This window comes from Mandrillus leucophaeus, unplaced genomic scaffold, assembly GCF_000951045.1.
Source record: "Mandrillus leucophaeus isolate KB7577 unplaced genomic scaffold, Mleu.le_1.0 Scaffold100, whole genome shotgun sequence".
NCBI lineage: Eukaryota > Metazoa > Chordata > Mammalia > Primates > Cercopithecidae > Mandrillus > Mandrillus leucophaeus.
This window is the reverse complement of record NW_012098099.1, coordinates 1,977,982-2,002,862: the sequence shown is the minus strand read 5'-3', so window position 1 is coordinate 2,002,862 and position 24,881 is coordinate 1,977,982. Positions and strand designations below refer to the sequence as shown.

The window sequence follows — 24,881 nt, the reverse complement described above, 5'->3', positions numbered from 1 at the left end:
AATTGCTGGCGTCCATAATGGTCCTTGCCTGAATCTGTTACTACTCTGGGAGTTGCAAACCATTGATTTTTCTGATTTTATTATTCCTTTTACATTTTTATCTGACTTTTTTCTTTATAGAAGAACTCTTCCCATGCCATCTGTCTTTTATTTACAATATTACTGTGGACTCATGGAATTTTTAAATTCGTCCAATGTAAATTCCAACATTACTGTCATTATTCATTTTTATGTTCAAGTTGTCCCAAATGGACCAGGGGGAGCCCCTTCATGACAGCCTACACAATTTTTTTAAAGGTTATAACTTTTTGTGTCTTCTTTAAGAAATCTTTGCAAAAAAGATTGCAAAAAAATTGTCCTACACATTCTTCTAAAGCTTTGTGTTTTTAATTTTTATGTTTAGGTCTGTAAATCATCTTAAATTATTTTTTACCTGGTGTGAGTTAGGGTTTGAAGTTCCTTTCAGTTTTAATATCCGGTTGTTTTCTGCGTTGTTTGCAGAAAACACACTTTATTTTCACCATTGGATTACTTTGACAACTTTGTCAAAATTGAAGTGACCATATATGTCTGGACCTGTTTATATACTCTCTGTTATGTTCTATTGACCTATTTGTTTATTCTTATGCTGGTACCATACTGTTTTGATTACTGAAGCTTTACGGAAAGTCTTTAAGCTAGGTAATGTGTCTTCTATTTTTGTTCTTCTCCCAGATTGCTTTGGACAGGCTTATTTCTTTGCATTTTGTATACATTTTAGAATTAGCTTGTCAGTCAGTTTCTATTAAAAAAAAAAAAAGCATGGTGGGATTATGATTGGAATTGAGTTGAATCTGTAGATCAGTTTGGGGAGAATTGATATCTTAACAATATGAATTCTTCCAATCCATGAACATGGTATATCTCACAATTTATTTTCAACTACTTCCATTTCTCTCAGCAGTATTATGTAGCTTTCAGTTTTACGATATTGCATATCTTTTATTAAATTTATTCCTTAGTGTTTTGTTTTTGATGCTATTTTAAATGGCTGCCCTTTCTTTTTTTTTCTTTCTCTCTTTCTGTGTCTAGTTTCTTCTCCCACTCTCCCAGATTGAAGGAAGTGGTAAATATATGAATCACAAAATCATAAAAGTGAGCTCTTGTTAACAAAGTTTTGTTGTTGTTGTTTGCTTGCTTGCTTTTTTAAATGGAAGAGCAAAAGTAATCTTGATGCGGCATGATAGATGTAATAATAGAGGTCTGTGTACCCTTTTCTCTGATGGGGCAGAGAACTTTAGAAGAGTAAGAGGAAACAAAGGTTTCCCTGAGAAATTGGGCTTTGAATCAAGGCTTATCAAATGGGTCAGAACTTTAGAGATAAGGAGAGTGGCACTCGAGGTGCTTACTGGAGAGAAAAATGCAAGCAGAGGTTTGTGAGAGCATAATGTCTTTAGGGAACTGCTTGTGATTTTTTTGCCATGGTGAAGTGGTTGTGGAGACGTAGGCCAGTGTTAGGTTAGGCAAAATGAAAGAGTTTGAGCTCTACCTGAATGAAGGTCCCAAGAAACCATTTAATAAGTGATCTCATAAATTTAATTGGCTTCTCTAAAAAATCTGCTGCTGTCGACTAAGTGCTTTTTAAAAAAATTGAACTAATGTTTAATATTTGGAAAATTTCCTGTTACAATTCAGATTTCTGGCTTCCACTGATAAATAAAAGTCTGTGCTCTCTTTCCACACATATAGCCCCTGAAGATTGGGCACACACTCCTCTCCTGTTTGTTCCTCCTTGTCTCCTGAGGCCAACTGTTAGTTTCTACTTTTCTTTCAGCTTACATTGTTGTTTTTTTAATGTCAGGGATGTGTTTATCCATGGCTCTTCCCAAAATCCTTCTCTATGTGTTTCTCTATGTCTCTTTCAGAATAAGAGACTTAGAGAGCCACATTTTAAGAGAGTGAAACAGATATCTACTTGGAAATGAAGAGTTGTCCTACAAAGTTTGAAATTATGCAAGTTCCCCCTGCCACCTGCCTCCAATTTAAAACCAGTCAAAATGTACATAATTTCAAAGCTTTTGGCCCAAATAAATTGTAAGTTGTGTTGGTGCATGCTTTTGAAATGCAGTGAAATGTTTTAATGAGTAAACAGAAATGTCTGTTCTCCTATTAGGATTAGTTTTGTTGTTGTTGTTGTTTTTTGTTTTGAGACGGAGTCTCGCTCTGTTGCCCAGGCTGGAGTGTGGTGGCACGATCTCAGCTCACTGCAAGCTCCACCGCCCGGGTTCACGCCATTCTCCTGCTTCAGCCTCCCGAGAAGCTGGGACTATAGGCGCCCGCCACCACGCCCGGCTAATTTTTTATATTTTTAGTAGAGATGGGATTTCACCGTGTTAGCCAGGATGGTCTTGATCTCCTGACCTCAGGATCCACCCGCCTCGGCCTCCCAAAGTACTGGGATTACAGGCGTGAGCCAGCATGCCCAGCCAGGATTAGTTTTTATCTATATGTGTTTTGAATTATGTGAGGTTTTAGGAATAAGCTGTGATATGTTTGTTCTACTTGTGGGAGCTGTTCTGAGGTTTAAATGACATAATGTATCTTAAGTACTCAGCATTGTGTCTAGACACAGTAAGTCCCGGTGTAAGGAAGCTCTATTCATTTTGTTATTATGTTAATATATGGTATATAATGTTATGTAATAGATAATTATGTTATATTAATATGTGGAGTTAGTTTATACTTTTGTCCTGTTGTATGTTGCAGCCTTTCATATTCTTGTGTTGTTACATGTTCTTGTTCAGATAATGTCAGTATTATCCTAGCTTTATTTAATAATAGAATAGCTTTCCTTTTTAACATTCTGAATCAATATGTAGGATTTTGTCTTTTATTTCAAATATTGAAATGCCTATAAAACTGACTCCAGTCCCTTTGCTAGATAATTATTTTTCGCTTTTTTCAATATTCTTTTTCTGGAATGGTTTATTCTATTCAGGTCATTTGCTTCTTCTTAGTGTAATTTATTTATTTCCAGAGTATTGACTTTAGTTGTGGTTTTCAAATGGAATTAAAATATTACTTATACTTTGAAAGTGACCTCTTCTTTAGTGGTACTTGTATTCCTTTATGAGTACTCCCTGTATTAGTACTTTACATATGCCCTCTTAAAGGACTGATCACTGAGTTTATCTGTATATTTTAAATTTGTTTATGAAGTGTTCAAGTGCAAAAGTAGAGTTTTTGTTATAAAGAATCACGTTTTTCCCACTCCCCAGCTTGCAATAGTTATTATTCTCCTTTTGGATTTACTAATTGTATTCATTGTTTTTCTTTTTTCTTTTCTATCCTTTTCCATATAGAATAGTTACAGCTTTCTAACTTTATTATTTAAATGCCTAATTATTTTATTTTTTATTTTAAAAGTAATTAAATTACTTTAAGTTAGTGATTTTGATAGTAAGCCCAAGTTTACAGCTTTCCACTGTTTTTACTGTCATTTTTTTCCCACTAGTTTGTTTTACTTTTTAAGTATTTTTACCCCAATGTTATTTTAGAAAATAGTACTATGTTATGGAAGTCTATTTTATGGCACTGCTCATTCTCTATAGAGTTCCTTATTGCAAGATTTATTACGTGTTTTTTGGTGGTCTAGTTTTGTTACCAGTTTTATAAATATGGCTTACCTCCTCAACATAGTATATAGTCTATGACTGTAGAGTTAAAATAATTATCTGTTTTAAAAATTTTAATTATAGTATTGAAATAATCTGTATTCATATCATTAAAATATCAAATAGGCTAAACAAGTAAATGTCGAAACCTTTCATTGTTATTATAATCTTCCATTTACATAGCATTTGCCTTTTTTTTTTTGTTTTAAGAACATTTTGTATCTCTGTTCTTTCACATAAAGCATACACTGATACTGAGTGGTGAATATTAAGCCTAATTATATATATATATATATATTTGGAGTGAGCCTCACTTTGTCGACCAGGCTGGAGTGCAGTGGCGCAGTCTCGGCTCACTGCAACCTCCACCTCCCTGTTCAAGTGATTCTCCTGCCTCAGCCTCCTGAGTAACTGGGACTACAGGCGTGCATTAGCACACCTGGCCAATTTTTATATTTTTAGTAGAAATGGGGTTTTACCATGTTGGCCAAGCTGGTCTCACACTCCTGACCCCATGTGATCCACTTGCCTCGGCCTCTCAAAATGCTGGGATTACAGGTGTGAGCCACTGTGCCCGGTCACACTTCTCAGTTTTTAAAAATCCCAGTATTAACCATACTTGCTGAGTTGAAAGAGTATATGTCAGAATTTTCAGAGCTTAATTATGCACCTTGAGTTATTGTGGACTTATTAAAAGCCTTTGTGTGAGCTGTGAACCTCCTCTGACTTTTATTGGGTATGAATTAGTAATCATACCCAAATACATGCAAGTCAGAATAAACAAGTGTATTATTATTATTGTATAGTCAAGTTCAGTGATTCTAGCTTTGCTTTGAGCTTGCTAACTGTAGTCTACTTAATAATGCCAGTTATGGAAAATTATTGATAATTACCTATAAGTTTATAAAGAGATACTGGGGGAATATCTGAGTGATGATACAACCTTTCTACAACTCTTTTTTGGAATTACCACTTGCATACCATGTACAGAATGTGTCAGTATTTTGTGATAGCTATCCATCATTTAGATTGTGTCCGAATAATCTCTCTAGAAGTTCCCAAAGAGCAGTTTGTAGCTGATGGTGCCAATGTAGGTCTTTAGAAACACATCTAGACTCCATCTCCCAAAAAACTACTCAGTGTTATCACACTGGTGACTTTATTTGTGTTTGAACCCAGACCTTCTCGTCGTTAACTGAGAAACCTGATTAGTCAGCAGCTTAAAGAACTCAATTGCAAGTGGCTTTGCCTTGCATGAGTAGGCTCACGTCTCAGTGTCTGCAGTGAACACCTTAACTGCCATGTGGACTGAATGTTTGCTTCAACCTGACCAGCTTGTTGTTTCCTTACATAAAATATTACATCCTAATCAGAAACATGGAATTAGAAAAAGGATGTGGGAGGTATGCAGAAGATTATTAAATTAAATCGTTGTCAATTAATTATAGGAATTACTTGGCCAATGGATGGGAGATACTTGATGGAGTGTCACATTGGATTGTGACACTCCTTTTCTTGTGTTTTCCTGGCTGACCCATCCTCTTTCTGATGGGCACATTGCCTCTTCTCCTCTTTAGACTTGAGCATGTGCCTGTCAGCTTGTTCTCGTTGGTTAGCTTGTGAGCTATTTTGTTTCTTTAAGGATCCAGCACATCTACTTTGATTCATTATGTGTTGATTTAATAGGGTAACTCTCAGTATTACTTTGTTTCAAAATTTTTCCCCATTGTGGACCTGATCATGTGTATCTGTGGAATGCTTTGTAGAGTTTCATACATAAACCTCTTTTTTTCTATTTCTTTTTTAAACATTTCACTCATTTTCACTTAGCACATTAGTAATTTGATGACAAAATTTGATTATTTGACTCCAAAAATATTTTTTAATTTGGAGTAATACCAAATAATTGGCTGGGTGAGTTTATTTAAATGCTTTATAGAATTTTTCACATATTATTTTGGGATGACTGGTTTTTACCCATATTTCTCTATATAGTAGCTTTCTGTTGCCTCAGCTGTTAATTTGGATGTAATTTATGAGAATAAATTTTTAGAAAAAACATTTTTAAAATTGGGGCTACTAGATTTAATTTTTAAACACCTTTGTTTTCTGGACATTGTATTTAATAGGGAGCATATATGGCACACAGGAAAACAAGGCTGCTTTGAAATGTCAACGTAAATGTAATGGGCAGTTTGCCAAAGAAAGATTTGTTTGCTTTTGGCTTTATGGAACTTTTCCTGTAGAGCTTCGTGGTGAAGGTTCTCAGATTCAGGAGGCTAGAGTGTCACACACATGCATCAACTCCCTAACCTTGCCCCCTGCCAGTCCTTTCCCTATGAATTTCTCATCCTGTGGGATAGCATTACGTTTTCTTTCTTCTTTTTCTTTCCTTCTCTCTTTCTCTCTTTCTTTCTCTCTCCCTTTCTCTCTTTCCATCTCTCTTTCTCTTTCTTTCTTTCTTTTTTTTCTCTTTCAGGGTCTTGCTCTGTCTCCCAAGCTAGAGTACATAATCTTAAGCTCACTGCAGGCTGGAACTTCTGGGCTCAGGTGATCCTCTTGCCTCAGCCTCCCGAGTAGCTAAGATTACAAGTCTACACTGCCATGGCGAGCTAATTTTTAAATATTTTGAAGAGATGAGGACTCATTCTGTTGCCCAGGCTACTCTCAAACTACTCAGCCTCCCAAAGTGCCAGGATTATATTTGTGAGCCACTGTGCCCAGCCACTTGTTTCTTTTTTTAAGAATATCTTATCTACAAACCATCTTTGAAGTGTTTTCAAAATGTAGACAGGCTCATATAGGCAGACATTAAGCAGAACTTTTTATTTTACCAAAGTTTGAATTACAGGTTAAATTTTACACATCAATTTTCCAGGTCTTGTTAGCATGCCATAATGTTCCTCATGTCACATGGGTGCCTTTAGAACATGAAGGTGACTCTGTCTTGCTGTGTTTTTAGTATTCTGGATTAGCTTCTGCCCCACATCTCTCTCTTCTCTATGCATGCTTATTTTTAAAGCATCTCTGTTTTTTCAGGCCTCTTTCTCATACTAGCAAGGTAAGTATATAAATGTCAGGTTATTCACTCACTGTTCCCATATCCTACTTCTAGCTGCTTCACCTCGGAAGGGAAGGTGAGGACTCTAAACAGGACTTCTATGTCATTAACCAGGTCTCATAACAGTGGGGGGCCTTGCAAGACAGCCAGCTCAGGCTGCTTCCTGCTTCCAGGGACACCCAGTCCCAGGATACAGTGGGCACAGCCATGGCAGTCTGCGCTTTGGGACTCTCAAATTGCATGACTGTATTTCGCACACCATGTGAACATTTCTTGATGTATCTCCTACTTCCTTCTATGAATCGGGTAAGGCAGGACGATGGTGAGGAAAGAACCAAGTTTGAATCCTAACTATACACTACCTTGAAATATCTCTTAGATGGATCCATGTAGGCCCCACCATTTTTGCCTGTAAGAAGAGTCAGAAAGATCAGGCTGGCAAAGTCAGTTGCCTCCAGGCTAGGTGAAGGTTGAGGCCAACTAGAGAGTGTGTGCCCCACTTAAAGTGGTCAGCAGCTTGGCTTTATCATCATGGTAAGAGAATGCAGGCCTGATGATTCTATACCTTTTGACTTTTCAAGAGAAGCTAGAAATCTGGGGAAAAAGTAATTAATTAAAATGTTAGCAGTTAAGTCAGTATCTTAAGAAACACTGTACAAGACCAAGAAAACATATCTCTAAGCCAAATCATCTCCAAAGACTTTTGCTAAGATGATGACTAAAGCCTTTCTAAATTAAATATTTTTAATGTCTGTTATTCCAACATTCTTTGGAAGAAAACATACAGTGTCCTGGCTGCTGCCTTAAGTAGTGCTGAGAAGACTGGGTGGTTGGGTTGAGAGACTTGGCTTCGGGCTGTCAACAGGAGGTGCACAGTCTCTCTCTTCTCCTCCTAGGAAGGCTGAGAGATTGTGGGGCTCCTGTAAAATGCAAGCAATGGTAGCTCCTGCTGCATGGCAGCTGCTGTCCACCGTCTAGGTAGTGTCACTTCTGTGTGGAAGCAGGTGGAGCTGATATTTCGACCCGGCTCTGTACCCATCATGAGGTGTGGCCTAGATCAGGTGAAATTCAGGCAGTGTACAGACCTGTGAGCTTGAACATAAATGTGGGTTACTTTCAGCCATTGAGTTTTTAGTGATTTGTTAATGTAGCATAAATAGAAATAGCTGACTGATACTATAGTGTAGAGGAGGATAATTACACATTGGTATAAAACAAGACATCAGTCTCTTTTTCAAAAAACAACCAAAGGGGATTCTTATCTTCTCACCCATATGTTTTTCTTTATTTTCTAATTCTTCACTCCCATACTTCCCACACAGTTGGGATAAATTCTGAATTGCAGATTTAGCTTCCTGTGTATACAGCTAATCAATACTTAGCACCCTCTTTAGAGAGGTATGGCTTTCCTTAAGCCAACCCCAGAGAGGATCTCAGTACACCGGATTGAATATTTAATACTGCTGAAATGACATCTGGAAAAATACCCAAGCTCTTCCTCAGAAACAAAAACAAACAGTTGTAATCTCCTGAATTCAACAGAGATTGCTGATAGCCTACTCTCTGCTAATATCTGTGCTAGGTGCTAGATAGAATTTATACAGTTGATATTTGTTCTGTTCCTGCTGTCTGTCATGTGCTGTGGTCATATTCAGAGCCTTTAAGGAATATACTACTTAGTGCGAGAGGCAGCAAAGTGGATAATTAAGGCCTATTGTGGTAAGCAGTACCATTAAGTGTCACATCCACAGATTAGGGGAGCTTGGGGGAAGTGTATCTGGTTGGAATATGGGGAGCATTCAGAAAAGTCTCTCTGAAGGAACTCACACTGTACTTCAGCTTTCTGAAGGATATGGTTAGGATGAAATCCAATAATCAGACAATGGAAAGCGGCTTTAAGGAATGATCATTCTCTTTACTCATTAAAAGGAAGCTCTCTTTCACAATGAGTGTCAGAATCACATGGTTCAGGTATTGGGGATTAACCAAGATCCACATGTGACATTGGTACATATGCACACCAAAAATTCAGAAGTTTATTGCATGTGAAAATCCCATGACACATTTTCTGCGCTTTCTCAGACTCTTTAGGCATTGCCTCAAGAACCTGCAGCCACTGGCTTTGCTGGGCAGGCAGCTCTACTATTGTCTGTGGGGTTCCAGCACCTAGGCTAGCCAGTCCCACACCCAGTTTTCATGTCTTCCCTCAAGACTCGAATGAAATGTCATACCCAGGAATGTGTAATCTGGTTTTAAGAGAGACTGCTTTGGCCAGATGAAGCAACTAGAAGGGTAGTAGAGTTGGCTCACTGTCAGGGGGAGTTTGACAGGTGGAAATAGGCAACAAGATGCAGCTGGGAAGATGTAGTCCTCCCCACTGTTCCCCTCAAAGCCCCCACCCCAGACTGCTCTGAGGCATGGTTTCTCCATTTCACTCATCTGGAAATGTATCACAGCCCTTAACCTGCTGTGTCGCTTCAAGGCTTGTGAAGAAGCTAGTGCAGTGCTTCTCGTTCTTCCCTGTTCCACTATTTGTTATACGCATTTAACCTATATATTTTTTAAGGAACTCAAGCTACACATTCTATGTGTTAAGCCTGAGTTCCTTAAAAACATTTAGAAGTTTATCTAGTATATTAACTCAAATACACTTGTATTTAGAATATCTTTAACTCAAGTTTATCCCAATGAAATGAGTCACAGAAAAAAAAATTCAGTCTTGTTATAAGGGCCAATAATGCAGAAACCAAGAGTTTCCTACAGAGCATAAATTAGCTGACATTTCCTTAGTATTTTTCACCAGTGCTTCCCAAATTTTCCAGTTTACAGTCTGCTTTGTAGGAGTAAGAAAGATTCTTGAGCTCTCTTTTCCCACCAGCCCACAGGCCCTTACCAATCCCCCAAATATATTATCAATCAGGAGTAATTGTTTTTTGGGGGCATGGGGAGAAGAAGCCGTCAAGTTTGTTGACCTGCTGTTGTGTGCTGCAAGAGGCCATATGTGACTGTTAGTCAGTTTCACCAGCAGTAAGGGAGATAGAGGACAAAGATGGCCAAATGTTTCTGAGTTCGAATAGTATGTTTTTAACATGAGTCCCTCAAACTAAGCACCCTTCTCTTATTTTTCTGTTTTTGAGTAAAAGTTTCACTCAAAAAATTAATTCTAGAAGTCTGAACTGTGTGTTTTCATAACCTAATGGAGATTAACCTTGTCATTGGTTTCATCTAGACCAGTTAATTCACTGGATTAAGTAGGTAAATCAGAAAGAAAAAGACAAGCAAGCTCGCTTGCCTTTTTACAACTTCCCTCTTTCCCAGAGAAAGATCAGTTTGATTAGAGCCAGTCTGCTCAGAGATGTCTGTGCTTTGTGTAACTTTTTTTTTATTGAAGTGAAAGTATCTATAAATTCTTGCTAATTAGCAGTTACACATACACATATGAAAAATCGTGTAATGATTCTCATTTCCCAAGCCATATGTATTCCATTGTGTATTTAATATCATATTTTGTTTTGAAATGTATCTCAGATTTCTAGGGTTGTATGTTTCTTTATTAATCTTTTTTATCCGCAAGAAGTGCGTTTGTGGAAGGAAAAAGGAGTGAAACTAAGAAAATGATTTAATTTCCTTGAAAATGCTCTTCCTCCTAAAATCGGTCCTCAGTTTGAATTTTGAATTTGTTCAATTTTCTGTTCACATATTAGTGAATTTAATAATTTAAATTGATTTTTAAATATAGCTGCTAATTATTAGACTGGCTTAGAATTATCTGAGTTGCTTTATCATAATGTAGGATATATTGTTGCAAAAATATGTCTGTATTCATTCATCCAGATTTCTTTTTTTTGTTTGTTTTGTTTTGAGACAGTCTCACTCTGTCGCCCAGGCTGGAGTGCAGTGGCACAATCTCAGCTCACTGCAGCCTCTGCCTCCAGGTTCAAGCAATTCTCCTGCCTCAGCCTCCCAAGTAGCTGGGACTACAGGTGTGCACCACCGCTCCCACTCCCTTTGATAGAGACGGGGTTTCGCCATGTTGACCAGGCTGGTCTTGAACTCCTGGCCTCAAGTGATCCGCCCGCCTCGGCCTCCCAAAGCGCTGGGATTATAGGTATGAGCCACTGCGCCCGGCCTCAACTATTTTCTTAAACTTAAAATGTGTGTTTCATCACAAAAGATGTATTAATTACATTCATATTTACTTATTGTTTCAGAATTAACTTCTAGAAGTCTGACAGGTGGTAGTGCCTTGCAAGCTTTGTGTTAAGAGCTGCTACTGGGGAATATGCCGTTGCTATGCCTTCCACTAGGGTGGCATTGATCTCATTAAGACAGAAATTATATAAGAATGCTTTCAATTTGGGCGCTTAATATTTTCTTTCCTTTTACTAAACACTTAAGTGGCTTCTTACTGAGTTTTTCAAAATGCTTTGCTGATTTGCTGACTCTGAGGAAGCAAATTGAATGTCTGAGACACATTACCTAATGTTGCCTGGATTGGCAGAAAAGAAAGGGAAAGGCTGCTTAGGGTTCTGAGGACATCTGTCCAGAACCCCGACAGAGTGATGTTTGAATTTAGTGCCTCTCTTTGTAAACATATAACACGTGCAAAAAGTGTGAAAAAGGCCAAAGGAGGGCGAAAATATAATCTCATCAGTCAGAGAGAATCATTGATAATATCTGATATATTTCATAGGTGCATTCTTATAAGAATTCGGTTTAGGTTTATTTTACAGAGTTCTGAAGAGACTATGTGTGTGTGTATTCTGTTTAGTATTCGATTTTTTTTTTTTTTTTTTTTTTTTTTTGAGGCAGAGTCTTGCTCTGCCGCCCAGGCTGGAGAGCAGTGGCATGATCTCAGCTCACTGCAACCTCCACCTCCCGGGTTCATGCCATTCTCCTGCCTCAGCCTCCCGAGTAGCTGGGACTATAGACGCCTACCACCACGTCTGGCTAATTTTTTGTATTTTTAGTAGAGACAGGGTTTCACCGTATTAGCCAGGATGGTCTCGATCTCCTGACCTCGTGATCCGCCGCCTTGGCCTCCCAAAGTGCTGGGATTACGGGCATAAGCCACCCCACCCGGCCTAGTATTCGATTTTTAATTTAGTTATCATAACCCAGGCATTTTTAAGTCATTACAAATGCTTCATAAACATTTATTTTAGTAACTATACTGTGGCTATACTGTGATTTATCTGATTATTCTAATTTGTTATTTAGGTTGTTTTCTAATTGAGACTATTATAGATACCTTATGATAAAGTTTTTTAATAGGGATTTTTATTGAAAGATAATATACACTATTCAGTTGTGTGTACCTGTATATACTATATAGCATTTTGAATTTTTCATGAGCTAACACATGACTAAAACTACTGTGTACATCAATAAATTATCACTAAATGAACACAACTATGTTGTCACTACTCAGGTTAAGAAGCAGAACTTTACCAAGTCCCCTAAATGTGTCCTCTACCCTCTGCCTTCTAATCACTGCTTCTTCCCTCTTTCTTGAAGATAATCACTAGCCTGACCTTTAAGGCCATAGATCAGTTTTTGCTTTGAATGTCTGTAGTTTGGTTAATCTCATTTAGATTTAGGGTTACAAAATCAAGAAGTATGGATGTTTTAAAGTATCTTATTTCATATAATCAAATTGCCTTCATAAATGCTGTGCCATTTTACCTCCACATTGTTAAAAAGTATGAGAAAGACTTTGATTCCTGAGTGTGGAATTGGGAATTAGAAAGGAAGAGAAATTAGGGTCAAGTGTAAAGAGAAAAAGTTCTGGACAGTGAATGATAGAACCAAATAGGATCATATTGCCTTAGGGAAATCTCAGCCATCTGTTTCTAAATTCTATTTTATAGCTTTGAAAGTCCTCTTCTTGGCCGGGCACGGTGGCTCAAGCCTGTAATCCCAGCACTTTGGGAGGCCGAGACGGGCGGATCACGAGGTCAGGAGATGGAGACCATCCTGGCTAACACGGTGAAACCCCGTCTCTACTAACAATACAAAAAAAAAACTAGCCGGGCGAGGTGGCGGGCGCCTGTAGTCCCAGCTACTCGGGAGGCTGAGGCAGGAGAATGGCGTAAACCCAGGAGGCGGAGCTTGCAGTGAGCTGAGATCCGGCCACTGCACTCCAGCCTGGGTGACAGAGCGAGACTCCGTCTCAAAAAAAAAAAAAAAAAAAAAAGTCCTCTTCTTTACCTGGACATTGCCAGTCATTGTGGCAGAAAGAAAGGAGAACGTAGTGAGCCACATACTGGCTCTTCATGCACCGGCTCTGGACACAAGTGGCATATGAACTTCTGCCCACTTACATGTCACATTCATGACTAAAGAACGGATATGAGTTCAGTAGAGCCAGGAGTATATAATCCCACAGGGAGAGGTCCTACAGAAAAGGAAACTTGACTACTTGACAATCATACCATGCACCACACTTTGTTTAATATCCTTGTCCCATCCATAAGCAGATCAGATTATTTAGATTGCTCATCTTTTATTTTTATTATAAAAGTGCTCTCTGGTCTTGAGGGGCCTGCATCTCTGTATAGAACTATACCTTCTGTAATTATTGGTTGGGTGGTTTGCCTGGTGCTAAACTTTTTGAAGTGTGCACTTCTTTTCCAAGAAGAGGCCTGGAAACATCCTTGTTCATTGAGAGGATGGGGAAATGCTAACTTTAGTTTATAAGGTACTTTTGATGGAAAGAAATTCCTCCTTAGGAAGTAAGGATTTTTGTGTGATTTTTGTTTTGTTTTTGTTTTTTGTTTGAGGCAATGTCTTGCTCTGTTACCCACGCTGGAGTCCAGTGGTATGATCATAGCTCACTATAACCGCAACTCTTGGGCTCAAGCGATCCTCCCACGCCGCTCCTGAGTAGTTAGGACTATAGGCTTGTGCTGCCATGCGCAGCTAATTTTTCTTTTTTGTACAAACAGGATCTTGCTGTATTGCCCAGCCTTGGAAATAAGCTTTTTTTATAGCTAATTTACACATTTTGCTTACATGTTCCAGGAAAGCTTTCAGTAAATGATTTTCTAGCCTATGCATAATTATACTTACAGGACTGTGGAGGTTTTCTCCCTGGCACAGAAAGGTAACCGGCGTGAGTTGTTCACCAAGAGGCTTGCTCCAGGTCGTCAGGAACACTGCTTTCAATTGTAGCTAACATCCTGTTCTTCACCCTTTCCTACAGTCAGTTTGCTTCTTCTCTATTGCCATTCTTTGCTAAAACAACTGTTTTGTAGTATTGCTCTAAAACATTATGTTTTGCTCTCATTTCTCTTTCTCTTTATGTCTTCATGAAAACATAAATCAGTCAAGGTACTCTGTTGTTCAGTTAGAGAAATAGTTGCACAGTGGAGAGGGTAACACAGTTATATTTGATCAGCTTGGATTTAACATGGTGTCTCTATTTTATTTCCCAAAGGTGTCTTCTCTTTAGGGATGGTGAGGTTGGAAAAAGGCTCCTGTAACCCTCCTCCAGGATGAACCACCTGCCAGAAGACATGGAGAACGCTCTCACCGGGAGCCAGAGCTCCCATGCTTCTCTGCGCAACATCCATTCCATCAACCCCACACAACTCATGGCCAGGATTGAGTCCTATGAAGGAAGGGAAAAGAAAGGCATATCTGATGTCAGGAGGACTTTCTGTTTGTTTGTCACCTTTGACCTCTTATTTGTAACGTTACTGTGGATAATAGAGTTAAATGTAAGTTGGTGGTTCTTTCATGACTTTTTAAGAAGTGTTTCCAGAGACAACAGGGTTTTTTTTGTTCATTTTTCTTATCATTTGTCTCATTTAGTAATTTCCGTCTTTTTCCAAATGAAGCCATTGCTGTTGTTCTGCTGATTTGGACCTTTCTTGTTCTTTAGTATTATTGTTTAAGGCAAATGTGGTCAGTTTAAAACTCATGTTGTCTGGGATTTTGAAATTTGAATTCCTAGTATTTTGCTCTGTAACAGGAGTTGACAAACTATAGGCTGCAAGACAAATTCAGTAGACTTGTTTTAATAAAGTTTTATTGGAACACAGCCAGGCCTATCTGTTTACATATTGTTTATGGCTGGCCTTTGCACTGAGTAGTTGCAGTTGAATAGTTGTGACAGAGACCCTCTGACCCACAAAGGCAAAACATTTATTCTCTAGTCTTTTTCAGAAAAAGTTTACCCATCCTTCCTCCAGAAAATGTAGAATGCTTTTGGAATATGTTTTAGATGTTTCGTGTACTTTTCTAGTTCCCAGATTTAAGATTTGGCATATGTTTGTTCTTTACTTTCTTGCAAAGAGATTACTTATTTATGTTTCACCAGAAAAGTTGTCCTGGAGACATTCGGAGGTTTATGCAGTTATTCTGTATTACCAACCAATTGTTTAGACCAGTACTGTCCAATAGAAATATAATGCAAACTATTAAATATGTAATTTTAAATTCTCTAGTTACCGCATTAATAAAAATCAGAATAAACAGATGAAGCTCATTTAATATTTTTTATTTAACCCAGTATATGTGTTTTCGTCCCAAAGCCTTGGCTCTGATTGTTTACATTCCTTACCGACAAATAGGTGAGCTCCTCCAGAAGGTTTTCCTCACAGGCAGAAAGTCTCTGCTTTCCTATTTTCGGCAGTTCATTTATTTCCAGGAAATGTTTGCTAAGACCTGGTTAGTACTAATTATTCCCTGTTGTTGTTTATTTTTAGGGGGTTACTCTTTGCTAGGCACAGTGCTAGATGCTTTATGAGAATTTATTACAATACAGAAGTTGTGAAAAGATGCTGATTCCTGTTTGAAAATTATTTTAAATTTTGTCTTTTAACAGCAAGAAGGAACATCTTAACCTAATTTTTTATTAGTATTCTAATTCATAGCAGTAATTTCAATTCTAAACTCTAATTACTTAATAATTAGGGTCACTGAATCTCATTTAATTTCTTCATGAATCCTAACAGAGGACCTAAACTCATTATGAAAGCAGACAGTTACATTAGAAAATAATATTCATCCCATAATCACAGTGATGTGGAACATGAGTCCACTGTTAAGTTTCTGTTTACAGATTTTTCTTCTGTTAATTTTGCCCTGTGGGAATGCCTAAGTTTTGTTTATAACCAGACAGGCCAGTGATATGACATAGTAATTTAGAGTTTCTTTTTACTATTTGTTCTATATATGCACATTAAAGAAAATATTTTAATGCATATTTTAAAGGAGTAATATGTTTTCAAAACTATAGCTATGTAATGAGAGATGAAAAGGAAATACATCTCTTTTTTTTTTTGAGATGGAGTCTTGCTGTGTCACCCAGGCTGGAGTGCAGTGGCATAATGTTGGCTCACTGCAACTGCTACCTCCCGGGTTCAAGCAGTTCTCTTGCCTCAGCCTCCAGAGTAGCTGGGACTGCAGGTGCACACCATCACGCTCTGCTAATTTTTTTGTATTTTCAGTAGAGACAGGGTTTCACTATGTTCTCCACACTGTTCTCTATCTCCTGACCTCATGATCCACCTGCCTCAGCCTCCCGAAGTGCTGAGATTATAGGCATGAGCCACCGTGTCCGACCAGAAATGCACCAGGAAACACAGCAGTAATTTTAAGGGGGCACACTTAAAAATCATTTTAACGTCAACAGCAAGTCCAGGCATTCATTGCTTTGGCTGCTTATATCACTATGTGCCATTAAATGAGGAAAGTCATGGGGCAGAACTGTGGTGGGGTTCATGGGATCACACTTCTCATTTCCCTCCTTTCGGTTTTCTCCAGGGAAATAGAAATGAAGTAGGCTGCCCCCCATTCTTGTTCGCAGACAGGTTATCTATTTCCATCTGCATGCAACATGTTCTAAATGAAAAATCACCAGGCCTAGCAATTTAGAAATGTGTTTTTATCCTCACTTTTTCACCAACTACTAGTTTCCCCAGTTGTAAAATTAAAAGATTGGAAAAGGGTATATGATCTTTAAGCAAGAACATCATGACTTTTTTTAGTATGATTGTTTTTCAGTGTCCACTTTCTAGTTCTACTGGTTTTGAATTGTCAATCTTGACCTGGCGTTTTCGCTACACACAGTACCATTCATTTTGTTTTGTTGTCTCTCTGTAAAACTCTAATCATTCAAATCCATTATTATTATTTTTTGTGTCTTTACATTTACTGAGTGCCAGAGAACAGGTTTCTAAATCAGGTGTTGCAAGCTCTACCAAAAAAAACTACGTGAAATTTAGAGTTTAGCTGAATAAATATGGCACATAATCTTATACTGCCTTGTGACGTAGTCTTAAAAGAAGAAAGAAAATGTCATAAAGAGTGCTTAGGCCTTTAGAATATGGGGAACCAGCTGTTCTCTGCAATTATAACAATAACCAAAGTACTTTGCCTCCATGTATGACTTCCACCTTAGCCACCTTCCCTCTGTGCTCCAGGGACCTGACTGGCACCATCCCAGCCTTGAGTGTAGGGCTCGGATGAGCCAGAGAAGCCTAACACCACCTTAGTTCATTTTCCTTCTAGAAGATCTTAGGGTTCCTGATCTCTTTTCGGTCAGTTAAAAGGATGGTTTTGATTCTATCCAAGGCCTCTTGGTCCACCTTTGAGTAGACTGATTTCCCAAGTTGGATCTGGAATTAATTATGGCTTGGGTTCCCTGAGGACTCTGTTCCCTCTGCAGACTCTCTCCTAGTCTCTGTAGACAGTATGAACAGGGATCAAAATAGTGACAGTCGAAAGGAATTTGGCTTTCTTTTTAGCTTTTGATGCTTGATTGAGATTATGGTTCAAAAAAAGCCTTTATCAGTGCTTAGTGACTTTTTTCTTGTTATTTTCTAACTGGTGTACTAGAAAATGTCATAACATTCCTAATTTGACTTAGAGCTTTCGTGACCAGGTCTTTGGCCTTAGGCAAGCTGTTTAATAAGTTCTCTGGGCCTTTTGATCAATTCAGCAAACTAATACTGGTCTTGCCTTCCTCATGGGTCCATGTGAAGATCAAATGGAAAGATGTATACAGCAGCCCCTTTGAAGATACAAAGGTCTGCACAATTACAGGTTGTGTAATTTATTAATAACTAAAATAGATTTGCCCAGAAAAAGGAAAAAAAATGCTGGTTACTGTTTTCTCACTATTGTTACATTTAAGTTTCAGGTACTTATTACCCTGCTAATTCTGATTCTATTACCTCATTCCTATTATGCTCTATAAACTGTGATGACCAAGTATAACAGAAATTCAGATGAGAGAGATCAGTGGCTTGGACTGTTTGAGGGAGTGAATGGAAGAGATGAACTGTGAATTGGATTTGGAAGGATAGGTGGCAGTTAAGATGGGAGGATGATCTGGGAAGGATGATCCTTCAGTGTGGAGCTTGGGGAGAGGGTTTGGAGATCAAGGTGCATGGAAGTACTGAAGCAGGAGTATGTGCTTATGTGTGGGGAGTGTGTGCTCAAGTGCTTGTATTTGGAGGGGACGGGGCAGAGGCCAAGAAAATACCAGCCTGACTAGAAAGTAAGGTGCCTATTGGAAATGAAATTGCATAGGTAGGCTGGTGCTAGATTATTCAAGTTATTAAAAGGTATATAGAAGGATTTATGTTTACTGCAATGAAGAGCTGTTACAGATTCTGGAGCAGAATGGACAACGTGATTTTGAGATTTTGCAGAAGTCAGTGACTCACAGTCTACATCACAGCCTCCTTGACCTGTCCAGTTGGATGTCTGACTTAACATGCTTCCCCCAACACATACACACAGCTTCTTTCCCCCTTCTTCATCAGTAAGCAAACGCAGAGACTCAGACCAAAAGTGAAAACTCATTTTTGACTTGCTTGTTTGTTTTATATTTTTCATGCTTCATATCCAGTCTAAAAGTAAGTCCTGTCAAATCTGCCTCTAAAATACATTCAAAATGTGACCACTTCTCTTCTTTTCCACTGTTTCCAGCTTCAACCAAGCCACATTATCACTCATCCAAACTGCACTCCTGGCTGGTCACCTGCATCCGCTCACCATACAATCCATTCTTCTCACAGTAGCCAGGGTAACCTGGAAAAAACAAAAGTCACATCATGTCACTTTCTGTTACAACTCTTCACTGGCAGGCCAGGACATTTGGAGTAAAATTCAAATGTCGTACCTTGGCTTGCAGAGCCCCTAGAAGCCTCTCAGACTTCCTCCCCATCCTCTGTTCCTGGCTCGTGGTAGATGAGCACACTTGCCTCCTCCTGTTCTCAGTCAGGAATAAGCTCCTTTCTATCTTGGGGCCCTTCTACTAGTTGTTTCTTCTATATGAAATGATTAATTTCCTTTATCTTTTTGTAGAATTCAACTTCTTATCTTGCTAGTATCAGTTTAAATGTCTTCATTGTTCTATCACACCGTCCTGCTTCTGTTGTCTGTGTAGCATTTATTTTCCTACTTGCCATCTCTCTCACCTTGCCTGAATATAATCTCCATGAAGACACATATTATTTTGTTTACTGAAGTATTTCTTATATTTAGAACAGTGCCTGGTGCATAATAGATACTCAGCAAATATTTGGTGAATGGATAAAGATCATTGTGGCAGTGGTGTGCAGGTGGGACAGATTGGCAGTAAGAACATGAATTCAGAAGCTGTTGCAGGAATGTCATTGAAGGTGGTGGGAATAGGAAGGAAAGAACTAACCTGAGAGTCACTAAAGGAAGGAGTGTGAGAAGACTTGTTGATAGGCTGATTTTATCATCCCCAGTATGCAAAGATGACTCTAAAGTTTCCAGTGATGAAACCTAGAAGAGTAGTACCAGAACTGACTGGGAAGGGATTTTGCGTGAAACTAACGATGGTTTATTTAAGACATCTTGAGCTAGAGATAAAAATTTTGAAATGAGGATTTAGAGTGTAAGTTAGGGATAGAAATATAAATTTTAGATAATGTCTACTTGAAGGCAACTCCAAATCAGAGTATTTTAAAGTATGCAGATACCAGTGAAAAGCTATGGGTTATTTATTGCAAAACTGTATTGGCAGCTTTGATTCCTGTTCTCCCAGGAATCAAGGGGAAGTCTCTAAGTGGTAGAGAACCCCTGTTTGCTATAGGCTGCTTGGAATATTCATTCTTTTAATATTCTGGATATTGGCAAGTTTCCTCAGTTCGGAGAGACACAGCAATGAGACTAAATGGTTGGGTGTCTTTCAATCATTATTCCTCCTTCCTCCCAGGTTTTCAATTCTATTCATTTGTAAAGGTCTATAGCCAAGCAGGTCTACAGAGGATCCAAGCTAATTACAAAGAAATGTAGACCTCCATAAGGGATTTTAGGGCACAGGATAGTATTTATGGTATGCTTTCATTTGCATAACAAATACAAATATGTGAAATGACATCTAAGCTAAGAATACCCTTCCCTATGGCAACTTTCATTCGAATTTGAACCTGGCAAAGGTGTTCCTTATTGTTTTCCCTCTTATCCAGGTCTCTGGTTAACTGTCCTTCCTTTGGTCCTTTTTCAGGCTCTCTGCATTTGTTTGCCAGGCCCATGCTCTGCATTGGAAATTTGAATTTACTTTTGCATGTCCTGCTCCCTCTGATCAGGCTAATCCAGAGACACTGACAGTTACCCTGCTTGGGTGCTGCATTAGCTGCCGACACATGTCCCCTTACTTGATTTTTTAAAAATATTAAGCTCCATAGTTTAATTTGTCAAATTTTGAACTCGATGATATAAGATTTATTTTGACAGTAGAATTGGGAGAGGACAGAAAGTTGTATCAGGTTTGAGTCTAGTACTGTCCTTATTTTGTTATCTATTCATGTTAAAAATATATTTAAATTGATAAAAGTGCGGAATGTTAAATGCCAGGAGAAATAAAAATGAGAAACCGCCACAGAGAATGTTTACACTTCTATCCTGTGTCATGCTAATGGCCATCATTGACGTTTGCCAGGAGGTCAGGGGAGCCATGGCCTTCCAAGACCTAAGACTGTGGAGAGAGATCAGAAAGTGAGGGAGTCCTGGATAAAGGTGAATTGCCTTTAAAAGTATACTTTTGTATGATTGAAGACTTTATCTTAGAAGGGAAAAAATAATTTTCTTAACATTTTAATTTTCCCAAATTCTGAACTACAGAAGCTGTTATTTTTCTCTATACAGTTATATCTGTTGAATGAATGAATTCAGAATTGAGGAATCAGAAAGTGCTATGCAGCCCTTTTCTATTAAAATGAGAGTTCTTTTCTTCCGTACTTTAACATTTCTGGGTTCTAAGAAGATAGGCAGGAAAGTTGGATAGGAAATCTTACCCTTGTGTTTTAATTCCACACATAAACCTCTCCTTGTTTTTGCTTCTTACTCTCCTTGCTAGGTGAATGGAGGCATTGAGAACACATTAGAGAAGGAGGTGATGCAGTATGACTACTATTCTTCGTATTTTGATATATTTGTAAGTATTATGTTTCATTTCAGATGTGGTAAAACTGACCCAAAAGGCAGATTTCCTCTAAATAGACTTCAAATTCCATGCCCTTTTTTCCTCTTTTGAACACTGACCATATTTTCCTTTTCTTTTAATTCCCCACCATTCAATGCTCTCTCTCTCTAAATAAGGAATTGTCTGACCATTTCAAGGAAATAAAAGATTAATGACAGATAAGGGAGGGCAGCATAAGGAGCCGTTCCTATTTTCTTGTTGGAGAGCCTTTATTCTTTCAAATGACTGAAATAGAACCTATTGACATATCTAGTCACTGAAAGGAAAATTCACCTATTTATATAATAGGATGATAAAAATGCCATCTTTTTTTTTTTCTTGCCTTGTTCTTTCTTTCATAAAGGGAGATTAATGTGAGACCTAATTTGCTATTACATTAAGTTCTAGAGCAGGGATTCGCAAATGCTGGTCTACAGACCAGTGCCAGTCCCTGGTAGTCTCCAGCTAAATCACAATAATGAAGACAGTCTGGTAAGTTCTTCATAAAGCTATGTCATTTTTGTGTATATTTTTTAAAAATATCTCTTTCTTTTCTTGCTTTCAGCTTTTGGCAGTTTTTCGATTTAAAGTGTTAATACTTGCATATGCTGTGTGCAGATTGCGCCACTGGTGGGCAATAGCGGTGAGTATGCCCTGCTTGAGTGGGTCATCGCCTCCAGTGCTGGTGGCCAGGTGCTGTTCTCTACAGGCCTGGGCTAGAGAAGATACAGTTCTAATGCAGGTGGAATCCCACTAGCTTTCCTGAGTCCCGTTTCCTCCATACTTAAGTAGGTTTAATACTCCAGGGCTTCTTTCCAGTGTTAATGAGTAACTAGATTTGTCTCTTGGTGCTGAGCCAAATGAGGAATCTAGAAGCCCAACAGTGATTATTGGCCAAGCACCAAGCCACCCTCTACTTTATTTTGCAAATAAGAGATGGGAGTAATACATCTGTCACAGAGATATTTGGAAAATGTCTTATTTGGTTGAAACTGCTTAGTGGTTGTTTTTCATGATATGGTCCGTACTTATTTAGATAATTGCCTTAGCCCCTTCTTTCTTCCCCACAACCCCCCATCTTGGAGGGAAAAGCTCTCAATCTTTCTGTTGTTGCCTTGGGCTTCTCAAGGACAAGGACTTTTTTACTCCTCTGTTTCCTTGCATCTAGCACAGAGAGCTTTGGTATTCTTAATAAATATTTAGAGATTGATAGAATTGCTAGCAATTCTGCCTGACAGTTGTCTGAATATTTGCCTTTTGCACAGCTTTAGTAAGTCAATTCTGTGGGAAGAAAATGTGGAGCTCCTCTGCTGTCTGAATATTTGCCTTTTGCACAGCTTTAGTAAGTCAATTCTGTGGGAAGAAAATGTGGAGCTCCTCAGACTAGAGAGAACTGCTCAGAAATAACCTGCAGTTCTGCCATTAGAAGGCGAGACCTCAGGTCTGGGTGGCCCAGGCTGCCCTCCTGAGTCCACTAGGGGGCGATATCTGTCTGGGCCATCTGTTCTGAGCATTCTCAGAATCACGGGGCAGTGGTCAGACCATCTGTTAATCCAGAAGCTCTCATTTCATGGATATAGGCTGACAGTCTTGGCCAGAATTGACTCCCTTTCCTGAATACTCTTTTGCTGATATCGTCATAGCTTTTGATGATTGTACCCTCCCATTTTTCTGCATTTTCTACAACAGATCCCTTTGGGATGTTATATTCCTAAGTCCCCATATGTATGCTAGTATTGGTCAGACCATCCCTCTCAATGTTTGTTTTAGAAAAGTGTTTGACATGTATATTCAGTGAGAGCTGTAAGACAGTATCTTCAATATCTGCTTTCAGATTATCTGAAGAATAAGTCTAATTTAGCAAATCATTTTATTGCTTCTGATTCTTGCTTTAAAAAACATTTTCAGAGAAGAGTCCAGAAGCTGGAAGGAGGAGAAGTCAGCTGGTATCTAAAGAGCACTTAGTGTGAGCCTGTAAAGTTAAATAGTGTCAGAATATGAAATGCTAAACCGCCTCCTCTCCCAAGCAGCTTACTCTGTGTGTGTGTGTGTGTGTGTGTGTGTGTGTGTGTGTGTCTGCAACTTTGATAATACTTATTGAGCAAGATACTTGGTGTTCCCTGTCCTCCCTTCTGTCGATCAAGCTACTATTGGTATTCATTTTGGTCAGGTTTCACCATGCTAAAAATATTAGTTGACGGAGACAGTGACAAGGCTCAGGTATTACGGTATCTCTGGACTTCACAACCCCTGACGAGAGCCCTACCTATGCACTTTACCGGTCTGTTCATGTGCTTGTAGAGGCTTTGAAATTGTACCTTCTGGTAGATAAATCTTAGTTACCTAGCACACCAGCCTGCTGACATGTGGGAAGAGAAACCACATGCAGTCATTTAGGGATCGTGTCACATATAGAAGCCTGTTTTGCTGCAGTGTGGGTCTAGGGGATAGAGACTGAGTGATATAGGAAGGAGCCAGGCTAGGCACAGGTTTTTCAGGCATTGCCTGCTCCTAGCTCAGATGGGTCTCTTGTGAAGAGGGAGGTACCTTCACAGTGTGAGATGCCTAATGTGAACAGTGCTGGATTATGTGTCTTGCAGTTGACAACGGCAGTGACCAGTGCCTTTTTACTAGCAAAAGTGATCCTTTCAAAGGTATGGCCTACCACTCTTTCTGTACAGTTACCATCTTCGGTGATGAAGCCTCGTTGTCCAGTGTGAGTTTGTGGTGACTGCATTTCCCTTTCCTGGTCCTATCTTTTCTTCCAGCTTTTCTCTCAAGGGGCTTTTGGCTATGTGCTACCCATCATTTCATTCATCCTTGCCTGGATTGAGACATGGTTCCTGGATTTCAAAGTGTTACCTCAAGAAGCAGAAGAAGAAAACAGTAAGTTCCTCTCAGAGTCAGCCTCCTGAGACGGACTGGGTACCAAGCTGGGAGGAAGTGATATGGTGTCTTGGTGTGAATCGGGCTGCAAATGGGTAGAGTTAGGAAGTGGTGGGGTCTCCATTCTTTAGTGGCTACAGCAGGAATCGAGAGAAAGGTTGGGTGGATGAAAGGGTAAATAATAGAAAGCAGCTCCTCTCTCCAACTATTGAGCCAGGCTTCCCCTGGAAGAAAATGTGAACACTGGTGTAAAGAACATTCAAGCAATAACAAAAAATAGCCTGCACTTCTTTTTCCCCAGACAGCTTGTTCTTTTCTCCCTATTAGCAATAGGCAGGACACAAAGCATTTTTTTGCGTATGAACAGAACTGTGCTGTTTAGGGGCAGAGAAAATAAAACCAATTTTAAGTGAGTAGAAGCAACTATTCTAAATACAAGCCAGTGATTCTCCAAAGTCTCCCATTGTGATCCATACAGCAGTTGGTGGCTTCAGATGGGCCACAGTTAGAACAGTTAAATGCCTAGGGCTGAGGACCATTGGTGGGTTTAGGATGAAGATTATTCACAGGAGGATGACAGCAATCCAGAGCGAAGCTCAGCCTTTCAACGTCCTCTGAGTAGCTGAGTCATAGCTAACAGGGTGTACTCATGAGTCCTGCCAAAGCTGCTATAATCTCATCATGGCTTTGAGTATCCCAGAATATTCACTAGGAAGGCCAAATGATTGATTAAGCTTTATGGTCAATTACCAAGCTGGAATTCTTCTCCACATAATGTCCTTAATGGAAGCCCACCTGCCCCACCCACCCATCTTAAGGATGAAACAATCAA

At 39.0% G+C, this 24,881-nt stretch overlaps 1 protein-coding gene across 1 annotated transcript in view; it reads left to right on the top strand.

Moving 5' to 3' along the window:
* The window catches only part of STARD3NL (STARD3 N-terminal like), a 51,904-nt gene that overhangs the window by 14,492 nt on the left and 12,531 nt on the right, over positions 1 to 24,881 (top strand). Inside the window, exons 2-6 of the mRNA XM_011972831.1 lie at positions 14,153 to 14,435; positions 21,059 to 21,136; positions 21,729 to 21,806; positions 23,764 to 23,817; positions 23,932 to 24,049. Of these exons, the coding sequence (XP_011828221.1) occupies positions 14,211 to 14,435; positions 21,059 to 21,136; positions 21,729 to 21,806; positions 23,764 to 23,817; positions 23,932 to 24,049 (553 nt within the window). The 5' untranslated portion in view covers positions 14,153 to 14,210. The remainder of the gene's footprint in view (positions 1 to 14,152; positions 14,436 to 21,058; positions 21,137 to 21,728; positions 21,807 to 23,763; positions 23,818 to 23,931; positions 24,050 to 24,881) is intronic.